The sequence below is a fragment of the Neodiprion lecontei genome, chromosome 5 (assembly GCF_021901455.1).
Source record: "Neodiprion lecontei isolate iyNeoLeco1 chromosome 5, iyNeoLeco1.1, whole genome shotgun sequence".
NCBI lineage: Eukaryota > Metazoa > Arthropoda > Insecta > Hymenoptera > Diprionidae > Neodiprion > Neodiprion lecontei.
The window spans coordinates 28,394,066-28,408,775 of NC_060264.1; the positions used below are offsets into that span (position 1 = coordinate 28,394,066).

A 14,710-nucleotide genomic window follows, 5' to 3' on the forward strand; every position below is an offset into this window, starting at 1 on the left:
TTGATCAGAATAAACCGTTGCTTTTTACGGTAAATTTATTTTATAAGAAATTACTTTGACAGCGGGAGTAGGGAGGAATTGTGGCGCGGTACTGACGAATGAGTCACTGCTTGCTCTCGCGGCGGCGGCCAATCAAACAACGGATAACAAACTGAACTGTACATGATAATAATAAATATTGGGCCAACAAAAATAGGACAATCGTTGCTGGTAGTTGCTTGATGCTCCTTGTGTATTTACGTATATTTTTTCATCGATTGCATGACGATAGGATGATGATTCAAATTACTTCGTGATTCAAATCTTTGTTCCTAATTTTTTTACACCCACCACGACATTGAGCTGAAAAATATAAAGACTGCCAACATTGGTACCAAATTTACGATTCTCTGGGTATTGCTGCAGCTTCCCACAGTACCGACTCATTTAACCGGTGTGTTTAACGGCGGTAGTGGCTTCGAAGGCGCAACTAAGCGCTAAAAAATCAGGGCAACTTCTTTTCATGGAGACTATACGAGGAGTACGAACTCAAATGGGTGAATTAACATAACTTTCCACAGTAATCGTACAAATTAGGTTTATTTTTTGTACCATTAACGTCATTAGTGTTCCTTGCGCACCGAAGTGTCATTGGTTGCAGCGTTGACTGAAGACTATAAAGACAGTTACCCTTACAGGCTTTCGTGTGACAACCGAAATTCGTCGCGCGCCTGTACCCTCTGCGGTGTTTCAGCGGCAGAGTTGGGAACTTATTGCAGAGCATCAGAGGGTTACCGGTCACGACAAGATGTCGGTTGCAATAACCTTCCGAGTAACACAGTCGTCGTAACGGTAAGCTCAAGTCAATATTTAGCTTGTGCGTACTTACCAAGTTATAACGTTACCGAATCGTCAGCGATTCAAGAAATTGATAATGAGAATCAATTTGTTCCAAAATTCGTAGCAAAAACGTGATTCAATTAATGTATAGGTACCCGGGAAAAGTGTGTATACATGGATGATAAATAATGATAGATCAGATGTCATAATGATGCAGAGATCAAAAAGTATATATGTATATGTCCATGTACGATATTGATATATGTGGTCCATACGTGATGCATACTACAAAGTTTATAATTTTCCAGGAGACAAACTAGATTATCTACAATAATACGTTTATAATGAGAAATTAGAACAATTTTTCATTTCGAAATGGGATTCTTTTCGACACACGCTCGATCTATTCCATGACATTAATATTCGTAATTGTCTAACTTCGTTAGTTTTGGCGTATCTATCACCGTTCTCGAGATATTCGCGATTTAAGGTTTGAAAATTAAAATTAAAATCGAAATAAAATTGAGGGATCCAGGGGAGTTCTTACGATGGGCTGATTACCTGCCCGATTCTATTTCCCCTCTGGGGTACCTCCAAAATTTTGTTAGTTTTGCCGTATCTATCACCGTTCTCGAGACATTCGCGATTTAAGGTTTGAAAATTAAAATTGAAATCGAAATAAAATTGAGGGATCCAGGGGAGTTCTTACGATGGGCTAATTACCTGCCCGATTCTATTTCCCCTTTAGGACACCTCCAAAATTTCGTTAGTTTTGCCGTATCTATCACCGTTCTCGAGATATTCGCGATTTTAGATTTCTGTCATCGAAATTCTGTGAATTAATCAGAGTTGTTGATAAAATTAGATGCTATCAGACCAGCAGATCCCGAATTATTGCTATTTTTGCGCTATCTATCACCGTTCTCGAGATATTCGCGATTTAAGGTTTGAAAATTAAAATTAAAATCGAAATAAAATTGAGGGATCCAGGGGAGTTCTTACGATGGGCTGATTACCTGCCCGATTCTATTTCCCCTTTAGGACACCTCCAAAATTTCGTTAGTTTTGCCGTATCTATCACCGTTCTCGAGATATTCGCGATTTTAGATTTTTGTCATCGAAATTCTGCGAATCAATTGGAGTTGTTGTTAAATTTAGATGCTATCAGACCAGCAGATCCCGAATTATTGCTATTTTTGCGCTATCTATCACCGTTCTCGAGATATTCGCGATTTAAGGTTTGAAAATTAAAATTAAAATCGAAATAAAATTAAGGGATCCAGGGGAGTTCTTACGATGGGCTAATTACCTGCCCGATTCTATTTCCCCTTTAGGAAACCGAGATATTCGCGATTTTAAATCGGAATTCAGTAAATTTATGGGAGTTTTGAATTAAATTAGAAAATGGAATTCTGTAAATTAATAGGAGTTTTGAATTAAATTAGAAAATACAAGTACACAAAAATTTACCTACGGGTAACTATCTTTATAAGTCTTCGGTCAACGGTTGCAGGGATGCACAAGATCGACTGACTAATTGATGATCTAGCAATGTGATTCATTGAAAGTACGGGCTTAGTAGAAATTGTACATACACTACCACCTTAATACTCGCACGAGTCGCGGTCTTTGCTCCAGGCTTCTTATATTCGAAATTCGAACATGGAGTATCAGTTAGGGTTTGTTTAGAAGGGAAAAGAAAAAATAGGAATATTAAAATGGTGAAATAATTTATATGTTCAATTTGATAAATCACAATAAAATGCTGTAGAAAAGAAATAATCATTTATAATTATCAATAGTAATAAAATATTTTTTTGTTTCGTTTTATAGAATCCAGAAATATTTACATATAAAACTATTTAGTGTGATGTTTTTTTACAGAGTTCCAAACGATGTCAACAATTGAAAGTTTGCTACCAATTATATATCCGGTTTTTGATTTAATTTGCATAGTGTCTAGTTTGTGCCTTGTAGCACCGTGTATGATGCCATGTATTTTGTCTAATGCCGAGTCTATTTTATCAGCGTAAGCAGCCGAGGTACTTTCGTATTCCAAGATGTTTCTGCATTCAGCTTCAATGAACCGATTCAAATACCGAGCTATGTTGACTTCGCCAACAATTTCATGATTCTGATTAAGTTTTAAAATTGGGTCGACACCAACGATCTTCCAAACGATCGTTACAGTGATGTCAGCGGTATCAGCATTTGTAGATTTCTTAAACTTTGAACAGAAATCTCTCAACTCTTGAGGAAATACCGCAACGTTAGAATGGGTATACGTAGAAACGAATACGCTATGAAATTCATTGATCAAACTCAGTAGAGTTTCTAAAGAATACATTGGTCGACTAGGATCGCAGAATATGACTAAATTTTTTTTTTCAAACGTTGTTGTTGAGCGCCCAACTCTTGGCAATTCCTTCTGTAACTGTTCTAGTTCCAAGAGAATTTTATCCAAACGTTCCTCCAACTGTTCTGCCGTATATTTTGACTTCAATATCCGCGGTCCATTCCTAGGAAAACAAGCCACACCCTATTTTATCTGCATTTGTGACCATTTCTTATCAAGCTTATAACTTATGCATGTAGAAACATCCATGTGATGCACAAATGATTCTGAATGAAGCTAAGGATAGACACTTTTCTCTGAACATAATTCCTGTAATACAAAAACTACAAAGGCGAGGAAACACGTTGTAGGAGATATACGTTATTTGCGGGACTGAAAAAACACAACGGATATTATAAAATGGACAGGATAATAAATGAAACAATCTACGCTCAATAGACGATTTATTTTAAACATGCATTAAATAATGTAGAATGAATAAATGAAATTGATAATTACTTCTCAAGACGACATATGGGATTGTTATGTACCATTTGCAGGTCCACTTTTGGTCCAACTAGATCACGGATATTATTCAATCCATACTTGATCATCGTAGGCCTGTAGGGAAAACAAAATATCATACAGATCAATACCTACTTTCTATCCTCTTTTATGAATGATCTACCAACTACTGGATTAAATAATTGTAATATTTGATGTGAATGATGCGTAAGAATTGCTTAATAAGTTAATTGAAATCCTGAGTCTGAACCAATCTGAATTCTGATCAATATGACTAATGACTGACATTACTAGGAAACCAGTAGTTCTGATGGCGCAACTTCCTTCTTCCCTTGCCTTAGTCGCGAGAAAATTGCTCCAACACTTGAAAAATGGTTTTACCTTTCCAAAGACAGACCCCATGCAATAACATTAACATTTTCGGGCAACCCCATCGGCAGCAGCATCTCAGGTCTGAAAATTCCACTGTTTCCGATCTCTATCCACTTTCCCAAGCCATTATGGAAGCAAAATATCTCCATGCTCGGTTCGGTGTATGGATTGTATGCTGGCTTGAATTCCAGCTGAATGATGCCGAGTTTTTTGAAGAATTCATAGAGTGTTCCTATCAGATCGCCCAGTGTGAGATTGTAGTCTGCAACTACGCCTTCGACCTGATGAAACTCAGCCAAGTGTGTGGCATCGAGTGTCTCGTTCCTGAATACTCTGTCGATACTAAAGTATCGCACAGGCTTAAATTCACCCTAAAATTCACAAAGCTGCAGATTAAGATGCTTCTCAGCTAGATTTCAACAGGATTTACTAGAAAAAATCCTTGGTTTCGTATTTTATCACAACATCAATGCAAAATTTGTTAAATGCATATAGCGTGGCAGCTCATGAACCATTTATTTTCTTTGTAGTCAATACTGAACACATGCAGCTTACCTGCTGCATAAGATTGTAGAGCATTCTGGCGCTAACAGCTGTTGTGTGAGTCCTGAGTAAATTTTTCTGAGCTTCCTCAATTTTCCACTCGTAACGATATCCTTGCGATCCATAGCCGCCTTCGCTGTGCACTTTCTTTACCTTCTCCAAGTAATCCTTAGGAAAATTTGAGCTAGTTCTTGGTTCTGAAGAATTTACAAAAATTAAGTGAGGATCGCTGAGTTTGGACGATTAATGTCGAATGTAAAAAGCATACAAAAGGGGATCCGATGATTTGAAAATAGTAATAATTCCTTACCAGATATGAAAAAAGTATCATGCGCATCTCGCGCAGGGTGTTGTTGTGGCTGAAACAACGCATCGAAATTCCAGAATGAACTCTCAACAAAATTGTTTGTAGGCATTTCGGAGAATCTATAAGAATGAGTGAAGAGGACAAAAGAAAGATGAGTTTCTTTTCAAAGTCAAAGAATTGCATCGCCTGTTGTCAATGGTTAAAAATTGGCATATGCTCAAAAAATGTATCTTACCCCATTTCAAGGAAAATCTTTCTGAATTCAGCTCTGACTTTAAGAAGAGGGTGCAGATGACCGATGTCAAGCGCCACACCGAGAGCATCGAAATTATAAGGCTTGAACTTCTTTTGCTTCCAAGAGTCGTTTGTCAATAAATCTGCCGTAAGATCTGTTTCTAGTTTCTCAATTTTAGTCACAAATTGTAGTCCTTTTGACAACACCATTATCTTTGTTACCCTGCGAAGACAAGTAATTAACTAATGAAAAACTATCAAAATAACAAGTACCGAAAATTCTATCATTGCAGCTTACACTTCCTGCAGGAGTTTTCTCTTCTTGTAATCATTTTTAACATTGTCCGGGATGTTGGCAACATTTTTCAAATGTAACTGAATTGTGTCCGTTATAGAGGGTACTTTTCTCCTAACGATCGGAGTCCCGCTGCTCTTGTCCAGCTCGATCCAGCCAGCTACCAATGCCTTGGAAAATCCCACCTTAGCGTTTGGTACAGTCTTCATAATCTCTGTTTGCGCCACACCACCGTCTGGCACAGCTTTAAAGACCGCAGCCTCGTGGCTCCCATTTTCAGCGACTTGCTGACCCTCTTGCGTCAGTGCCCAACTCTTCTTATTCAATTGTTCAACTGAAATAACCTGTGGTGAATCAGACTCTGGTTTAGAGTAAATAATCAATTTTAATCGTAGCAGTACATTCATAATAATTCGATCACGATCTGACAGTGTAGAACATTGAATAATATTCGAAAATAGTTACAGCTGTTGCGTCATTCTTACTTTGTTTATGTCAAGTTTACATGCAAAAAAGTGATGAACAATTGAATACGGCTCTGAGTATTATTGGAAGGAAACGATAGAGTGCAAAAGTTACATTTTCGAGGGTTTGAAGACTTTTGACAGCGCCGATCACTTTCTGATGATCTTCAACGAATAGCTCAGCCAGATCCAGAGTGCTCACTCCATCGCCACGCTTTGATAAATGTTCAAGTATTTTCTCCGCTAACTCGCTAGCCATGTTGACAAGATTTTATTAACTGTCTCACATCCGATGATAAATCTTTTTTCAATAGTAATTCTTTTCAACCTTTGCTAACCGCCGTTAATTGTGATGAACCGCACTGCGTGTCATGCCACGGCTCAATCCTAACCTAGAATTTTAGAAAATTACGCTGAATCGATCCCTTCATTATCGACAATCAATGTCGAAATTTACATTCAAAGGATAGCTGCTGATTGGCTTTTGTTTATCGAATGCCAGTGATTCAAACCAAACTCATCAAACAGAAAAACGGGATCACATTCCTCAATTCTTCTCTTCTCATAGTTTTTTGTTTGTTAAATATAAGGAACAATGGAAAACATAAAAAATTGGTGGCAGTTGTTTAAATAAAAATTTCGCCGATTTTTATTGTTAAATAACAATATTGTGTAGGAAAGTTTTAATTACACCATTCATATTGCGACTATGCCCGAATTCTAGAACGTAACAAATTCTATTTCTACCAAAGCTGCCGATGGAATTTAACAATGTGTGACCTCTTGAGAGTGTCTGATGACTTCAAGGTGAGAAGATTGATGGAATAGATTCTGTTACGATCTCGATAAATCGGTCTTAGGCTCTAATGATAACATAATTGGTGTTTTTTAGCCTTATCCTAGTTGCATAAAACAGCATTCAATTGATACAGCTGTACAGCTGATCAAGTCTTTGACTCTCACACTTAAAAAAAAAAGAACATTCATCAAAAATAAGCTGAGTAATACTATGAAAGGTGCACTGTTATTATTGCCCCAATTATTTGCGAGGCAAGTAAATTCGTTAAAACACCAGTCTTTTGGAAAATACTACATTGGTAAAACTACGCATGGAAGAGAATTTTTTAAAAAGCAGCAATAGAAATAAATAATAATTTCTACACTCATTCATTAAACAGTCATTTTGTCGCATTATGTAAAAACCGCATACCTTTTACCCCTGTTTACTAACTATCCACATATCAATAGTATTTCAGTTAATTCTATATTCGGTAACTAAAATCAATAAGGTAGGAATCCTCTATTTTTTTTTCTCAACTGAAAGAAAAACAAACAACCAGAACGGTTACCTCTAATCTTGACCAAGTCTAAATTACAAATATCTTGTAAAGAGAACAAAATTAGGTAAGCGCTAATATTTACAATTTGTACTTGTAACGCGATCGGTATAACTTGATTAATTAGTAACTATTCGTTGATTAAATTATACACATCCGTATTCGTACCAAACGGAAGCCGCTTTGGCATCTTTTTCGGATGATCTTTCACCGACGGTTTCAGGAATATTGGCTGGAATATCTTTCTCCGTTGTAGAGATATTTTTCGATTCGTTTATCACCGCTGATACTTTGTTGTAAATCAATACTGGATGTTTACTGTTCTGCGCGTCTAAATCTGGATTTGTGTTCGAATCGATTTGGCCGTTTCTGTTTCTCTCATCTCCTTCTAACATCTTCGCTGGATCAGCTACTCGTTGATCCTGTTTAATGGAAAATCACTATCCTTAAGAATAATGTAATTTTTCATTGGAGTAAAAGAAGTTTCCTATTTCAGATTCATGACACAGACTTACATCCAGAGTCGTTTTGCTCGATGGAATTTCGTCTGTATAGTAAACTGTTCTCCGAGTGCCTGGGTAGCCTAGCGATAAGGGATCGCTTCTCAGCTCCGTGATATCTGGCTGTTCTGAATTGATGAGAAAAAAGAGAAAAAACACTAAATGTTAATATATGGAACAGTTTCGCACCAAACTTGCACCACTCGTTCACTCATTTCTTCAGCTCTTTACTAAGGATCCAAACAGTAACTAAAGCTATGTACCTTTTTTACCTCTTATCGGTCTAATATCTTCTGCACTGGCGTCGGAATCGTTTCCACCAGATTCGGACTCGTATGTTTTGCCATCCAACTGTTTGGTGTCCTCGGCCCAGGATCTACGATTCTGTTAATCGGAAATTAAAGTTTTAGAAACCTGAATTGTAGGATTCACTGGAGGTAGTAACTTCGGCATCTTACATTTGCATATTTTGATTTTTCTTACCTTGTTCAAGAGCTCAGAGCCGGCCTTTCTCACTCTCCTGACAAAACTAGCACCGAATCCTTTTCTAAAGCAGAAATGAATGAATAAATGAATACATGCATAAGCAGAATAGGGTACAATATCAATTTTGGGAATCACAGTCTGTTCATACTTTTTCATCGAACAACTTTCAAGTTTGCGGTAATGCTCCATTATTTTTTCTTCTAGTTTCTCTTTCTGTCGGCAAAGATTGTTTACTTTGTCCCTGTGAATAACAAAATTGTACTTTTTCAATTAAATCAAATAACTACAGCAACAACAACAGATATAACACGGTTAAAACCTTAATTGTAGAGATCAAATAATTAAGTCAAGACAATTTTGATTGATTGTGAGTAAGAGTGATCATGGGTATATACTAACGTGAACAATTTTTCTTCCATATGATAATGTTCCTTATCATCCAAAGAATGGGTCAGCAGCTCGTGATATTGGCTCAGAAGCAAACTGACATGATCCATGAGTGAACGCCTGTCATTATCTAATCCTGAATTCATTTGCAACAGCATCTAAAGAAAGGATAGAAGAAACAGTGGTCAAATTTGTTTTAAAAACGAACCACTAGCTCATAATAATCATTAATACACACTTCGCAGCGCTGGTTCAACTTGCTCAGTTCAAACTCTAGATAAGCACACCTCTCGTCTTTAAGGACTAACTCTCCATTGGTTTCCGTTTGCTTAAGACTCAGCCGATTAGTTTCCATCTTGTTATTCTTGTAATCCTCCTGCAAATTCCTGTATTCGGATTTAAGCTTTTCCGTAGCGGTGAAAAGATTTCTGAAGTCATCCTATGGACAAAAGGAATTTATTTCGTATAGATAGTTTCTAGATTAAAAACGGTGGGAGGCTAAGATTTGATCGAGGTTGTCATTTACCTTAAGTTTCGAATGTTCTCCTCGAAGATTGCTTAAGCTCTTAGTATTACCAATAAGCGTTTCCCTTTCTGCTTGCAAGGCTTTATTCTTCGCTTCAAGACTTTGGCAGGTCTCTCTTAATGCCCTGGCCTCATTTTTAACATCCCGAAGAGTTGACTTCACCACTTCACGCTCAACTAGCAGCTTCTCATACTCATTGTTGAGCCCTTCGTGGAGGATCTGCAGAGCTATTTGATCATTGACCAATTGAGAGTGAATGCTCTCCTGGGATGCACGTTCTTTCAATAACTGTCAAGTAACCATTCAATCAATAGACTCGTAAATATGTGAATGTTAGTTATTTTCAGTTACTCAATATTTCACAGCAAAAAAAAAAATCGATCAAATAAACAAACCTCTTCTTTCTCAGCGACAAGTTGTGAGTTAGCTAATTGCAACGCCGTATGCTGAGTCGTCAGTGAAGTGTTCTGAGACTGTAGTGTCGTTATATTTACTTGAAGCTTAGCCTTCTCTGCTAAAAGATTATCCGACATTGCGTGCGAGGCTGTCAACTCAGCACGTAGTTTTTTACTCTCGATCTAAAGTAATTAAGGTGAATTTATGGTGTTGAAAAATGAAAACAACCTGACTACGCAAGTTTCTCAACAAATGGTGTTAAACAATTATAATATGGATTATTTTAGTACTGTCCGGTTTTCCCCTTGTTCTTCAATCGCTCTCTTTAATATGAAAAAAATTATTGCGGGGCTTTTAGAGAATTAAATGAAAAAAGAATATATTAATACCTTTAATGTCTCCACTGTATTTTGCAACCGATTTTGCTCGGTGATTGTGTTGATATCAGTTGAATTGGAAGACTTATTACTGACTGAGTTATTATCAAGCGGTGGAATTTCGATAGTGACGAATTTTTTAACACTGTTTATAACTTCTGGAACTTGTGCGATTCTGGAATGAATGTGGTGATAATAATTTTAGGACTCGTTCTCGTTTGCCTATTACTTATTTTTAAAGCGACGGCATTAGCTCACTTCAAGGCAAGTTTTTGCAACACTGTATACATACGTTTCTATTATAGTGTCTGTAGGCAGAGATAATAGCATGTTGATGCTAACTCCGAACTTTTCTAAGACAGTTGATAGATGCTGGGTGTTTAATTTTTCTGCAACCAAGTCAGATTGCAATGCTTCCAGAGTTTCCCTATCAATTGCAGCTCTGGAATCCAATTCTTTGCTGGATCTTTCGATATCCCGTAGCCTGTGTCGAATAACACAAGTGTGAAAATTAAATGACAAATTTTCATGTGCAATATGAAAAATTAAAAAATGAATGTATATCATCATACCTGGAAATTTGAGAATTATAATCGTCAACTTCTTGCTTTAATTCATCGATTGTTTTGTTCGCAATTTCAATCTCATTCGCAGCTTTGTCGAGTGCGATGTCTTTGTCCTGCAAGAAATGAGCACGATTATACAATTTCTCTGAAATTGTTTCAAACAATAACTGATTTCTCTATCAGTTGCTTACTTCTATGGTTAGGCGGAACTTGTTGACGTCACGCTGAGCATTTTCTTTTTCTCTTTCCAAGTTTAGAAGCTTAGTTTCAAGTTCGGTACATCTTAGCACCATATCTGATAATTTGCTCTCAGTTTTCTTCAGCTCCTCCAATTTTTGATTTACTAAATCCAGAGATCGCTCTAAGTCTTCAGCTCGCCTTTGTGCGCTTTCTTGGAGTGATTGAATACGCTGTTTTTCTTTCACCACCGACTCATAATTCCTTTCTAAATCCGAGATTTTCGTAGACAGGGACTGTTGAGAAGGATCCTTTTTTTAACACCGTTTAAAGGCTTTACAAGTAAAATGGATGAAACGGGAATAACGTACCTGATTTTCAAGTTGCTGTTTGTCGAACAGCGCACGTTTGTTATTTAAAGAGTCTTGGAGTTTTTTATTCTCCTCCAGAGCATCTCTGCATATTCTTTCAAGGTCCGCATTCTGTTGGGTTAGTCGTTCGCAGTTATCGTTTAACGAATTTATTTTCAGAGTCAATTTTTTCTTGTCTTTTTCCAACTCTAAAACCCTCGTAGAACTCTCGTGGAATGAATTCTCTTGAAGCGAGTCAATCAGTGTTACCAAACGCCGATTTTCCAACTCTAATTTCAAGGCTCGAGTTTGGGCATTGTTTGTTAGTTGCTCAGAGAGGCTGTTGTCTGCTGTTGCTGAAAAAACAAGGTACAAGAATTAGTTATCCGATTGTAAAAATTTCCGTGGCATATAGTTATGTATGTGACTCAAATACAATTTGATACTTGAACAATCTTACCTGGCTCCTCCGAGTCACTCATAGATGGTGATAGTGAAGTTTCCGCCAGATTTCCTTTTGTTATACAGCGTAGCTGCGCGTTTTCATCGCAAATTTCTAGGTACCTCTCCTTGTCGGCCTCTCGTTCCTGCAATATCCATTCTTTAGCATATGATAAGGAGGCAAATTGTAACGGAAATTTCTTAGAGAAATGAGAAATGAGTATTTACCAAAGAAGCATCATTGAGAAGCTGCTTGTACTTTATTATTTCTGATTCTAACTCCGGGACTTTGTCTGAACGCCTTCGTGTCGTCATCAACTGCTCCTCCAGCATTTCTCTGGTCTCCATTAATACCCTGAAGAATAAAAAATTTTGTCGACATGTAAAGTAGAAGAAGAACGTAAATATTGAACTTTTAATCAATATTGTAATATTACAACAGAATTAGACACGTTTATTACCTATTATCTTCACGTATCTCTTCGATTCTAGTTTTGTAAAATTCAATGTCTGCTAATTTCTCCTTGTATCTGGCTACCTCAATTTCAAGCCGATCAGCTCGCTCAGCCCGTTCGATAACTGCATCTAACTCGTCTCTGTATGATTTTGCAGTTCGTGCCTCATGCATGAGTTCTTGATTCTGGAAGAAAATGTTAATGTATCAATCTAACTTTCTTTATTGGGATATTGTAAAAATTCTGCAAATCAAGCTCTGTTGTAGATGTATTGCAAACTGGTTTTTTGTTTCGATTATTATCTTGTAGCGACAGAAAATTCTTTATAGCAGTTCACCACGAGATTCTTTATCTGTATTGGTAAGATAAAAAGCTTATGTAAATCATATATTGTTTCAAATACATTAGGATGGATAAATAAATATGTAGTTTACCTCTTGCCTGAGTTTTGCTAGTGCAGCTTTTGTGTGTTCTAATTCTTCTCTACACTCAAGCAAGCCCTCTGTCTTTTCTTCCCTGTAAATAAAGAAGATAAATCATATATTTATTTATCTTTCCTGAAAAGGTAAATGTTTGGGTACTTTAATTCGTGTTTGCTCACAATTCTTGTCGCTGCTTTCTAACTTTTGATTTCCAATCGGCCAATTCAACAGCGTGATGATGGTTGTTGCTTCTCTCAGATTTTACGATACTGTTTACTTGATGCAGTTTGTTCATTTCTTCAATTTCAATGCTTATGGCTGATTCACTGTTGTCTGCACTTTCAGTTGTTGTTGAGGTTTTCCATTTCTATGAAACATCCAAAAAAGCATAAGTAAATCAGTACAATCATGATCGGCAGAGTTATAAATAAATAACTCACCTCGTAATATAGATCTCGATCGTGAACCAACCTCTTAATTTGATTAAACAAAACACCCATGTTAACATTCTCCATCGACTCTTGAGTGATCACGATATTCTGATCATCTGTTACCTGTGAAAGTATAACAATCAGTGAAGTCATTCGTAAGTACCAGGGAAAATAATATTTCCACTGTAAATGCATTACGAAACTAGGACGTAACGTATCAGGTTTTGGGTTTACAAATTAAATGAAAAACCATTATTCATATGGTAAATTATTTAGTAATTCATAGATTTATGTCATTTGTAGGATTGTTTGGTTTTCAGAAAAAAGTTAGTGGTGAACCTGTTTTATGCAGTCGACAATGGCGAGTTGAACATCTACAGCCATGTCTTTGATTTTAGTGATGAATTTTTCTTTGTTGGGGCATTGAACTGCGCATCCCAGTAGAAGTAACAGAAGTAACTTGATTTCTCCAATAGCAGTTTCGGGCTCTTTTCCCAACTTGACAGTGTCAGGTAACACTAAAACAAGGTGACCCAATTCCTCTTCGTAAAATTGCTTAATGTTTCCAATGATAGCGTTTAAATTCTTTGTTCTCATCGCTGGATTTCTAACACTCGGTACGACCCTGTCATGCATAGGCTCTGGGTTTCTATAAAGGATTGAAAGAGAACATTCGATGAAAATCATTTTTAAAAGTCGAGAATCTAACACATGACAAAACAAAATAGAAGAAATTCTATGTTTGTGTTTACATTTGTAGGAAGACATCGTGCAGTGCAACTCCGTCAACCAAATCTTCATAGTTGACAAGGGCGTCAGGTTCCTTAAGGCAGCTTGTGAACTATAATGAGTAATAACATGTGAAGAAAAACTTACCAAATATTTGGAATGAGACTATTGTAATAGAGTTTATCTAATCTGAGGCTGAAGCCATACTTTGTGTTGAAGTTAGAAAAACAATAATTACCCAAGTGACGAGAGGGCCGGATAAAAAGTCTTCAACACTTGATGTTGCCATAATCGTTGTTTGTTTTCTTGATCAACCAGATAGTGAACGATCTTGGACGTCTATTCAACAAGTCGTTGGATTTTTTGGCAAATGGTAAACGAGTAAAGGGTACTCTTGTAAAAAAGTTCGGAAGACCCTTGATCGGCTCCAATAGCCTTAAAATAGCTCGAGGTATGTGTAAAAAAAATAGTGTCGGTCTATCATAATGAATACACACATATTCTAAATATATTAATCGTGAATGGGGTAGAAGATGCCGTTATCAAAACGGAGAAATGCCTCCCAACGGCACTGACAGTTCGCTGCGTCGCCGAATACAATCGACGGAAGTTATTTTGTTGTGCTAGGTCCCTGAGAGAGAAAGAGAGCCGATAGTTTCGCGATAGTTTCGCTAGGGGAGCAGTTTTGTATGTGTGTAACTCCGTGAGATCATCATGACTCACTCGGTTTTCTTTTTTTTCGCTTCACGGATTTGTCAGATATCAGTGGTATGGAGTAGAGACACGAGTATGGGGTATGATCTGTCCGGCGTTGCCAACCGTAAAAAAATTTCTTTCGGTTCAAGAATTTTGATGTCCGCCGATGAAACAAGAGGAAATTTTTTTCTCAAGAAATGTGGTATTTTTGCCTGAAAATGTAGCGAAATTTTATCACTTTTGAATAATTTTTTTCCCGTGTGGAGTGGATGGAAAGCACTCGGATACGCCATCTGGTGGCGATATTTAACATCTGAGCGAGTAGGTCGAATCGCACAGCTGACTATTGATTTATGTGCAAATTTAAAAAATATCTTGCAATGAAAGTTTCATATTATATTTTGAAATTACAAAAACAAAATGTATTCTTATAAAATTACCCTTATCTACATTTGTTTATGCACAACGTGACTTACTCAAACTAGTGCATATTTTCACCGCTAGGTGCAATTTCTAAGCCACGCCTCTGCCAGAGATCCT

General features: G+C 37.0%; 2 protein-coding genes and 1 long non-coding RNA gene across 7 annotated transcripts; 1 reads left to right on the forward strand and 2 right to left on the reverse strand.

Annotated features, from left to right (window-relative positions):
* The first annotated feature begins 49 nt into the window (after window positions 1–49).
* Window positions 50–7,855, forward strand: LOC124294700. The gene is made up of 3 exons (XR_006904627.1): window positions 50–536; window positions 678–831; window positions 7,728–7,855. It is a non-coding gene; the product is annotated as an uncharacterized LOC124294700 (long non-coding RNA).
* On the reverse strand, window positions 2,533–6,322 carry LOC107219198 (phenylalanine--tRNA ligase alpha subunit). Of its 2 annotated transcripts, none has more exons than XM_015657350.2 (8): window positions 6,010–6,322; window positions 5,434–5,774; window positions 5,137–5,358; window positions 4,905–5,020; window positions 4,607–4,791; window positions 4,061–4,422; window positions 3,674–3,775; window positions 2,533–3,338 (listed from the first exon to the last, which is right to left on the reverse strand). In XM_015657350.2, exons 1-8 carry the CDS (start codon window positions 6,151–6,153, stop codon window positions 2,678–2,680), a joined length of 2,133 nt encoding a protein of 710 aa, XP_015512836.2. In that variant the 5' UTR covers window positions 6,154–6,322; the 3' UTR covers window positions 2,533–2,677. The 2 variants fall into 2 exon arrangements, with proteins under 2 accessions (XP_015512836.2, XP_046597205.1); XM_046741249.1 differs by having other exon boundaries at window positions 5,434–5,764; window positions 6,010–6,118.
* Window positions 6,499–14,386, reverse strand: LOC107219190 (girdin). 4 transcript variants are annotated; one of them, XM_015657338.2, is made up of 23 exons: window positions 13,713–14,379; window positions 13,498–13,586; window positions 13,085–13,394; window positions 12,755–12,868; window positions 12,494–12,681; window positions 12,327–12,408; window positions 11,899–12,077; window positions 11,666–11,792; window positions 11,457–11,583; window positions 11,018–11,352; window positions 10,661–10,942; window positions 10,476–10,582; window positions 10,196–10,387; window positions 9,916–10,078; window positions 9,526–9,708; window positions 9,131–9,418; window positions 8,843–9,043; window positions 8,617–8,762; window positions 8,366–8,458; window positions 8,215–8,278; window positions 8,004–8,115; window positions 7,747–7,859; window positions 6,499–7,653 (listed from the first exon to the last, which is right to left on the reverse strand). In XM_015657338.2, the coding sequence occupies exons 1-23, from the start codon at window positions 13,761–13,763 to the stop codon at window positions 7,378–7,380; spliced, it is 3,822 nt and encodes a 1,273-aa protein (XP_015512824.1). In that variant the 5' UTR covers window positions 13,764–14,379; the 3' UTR covers window positions 6,499–7,377. The 4 variants fall into 4 exon arrangements, with proteins under 4 accessions (XP_015512824.1, XP_015512822.1, XP_046597204.1 ...); XM_015657336.2 differs by having other exon boundaries at window positions 7,995–8,115; window positions 13,713–14,378; XM_046741248.1 differs by having other exon boundaries at window positions 7,530–7,671; window positions 13,713–14,386.
* Window positions 14,387–14,710: the final 324 nt, after the last annotated feature.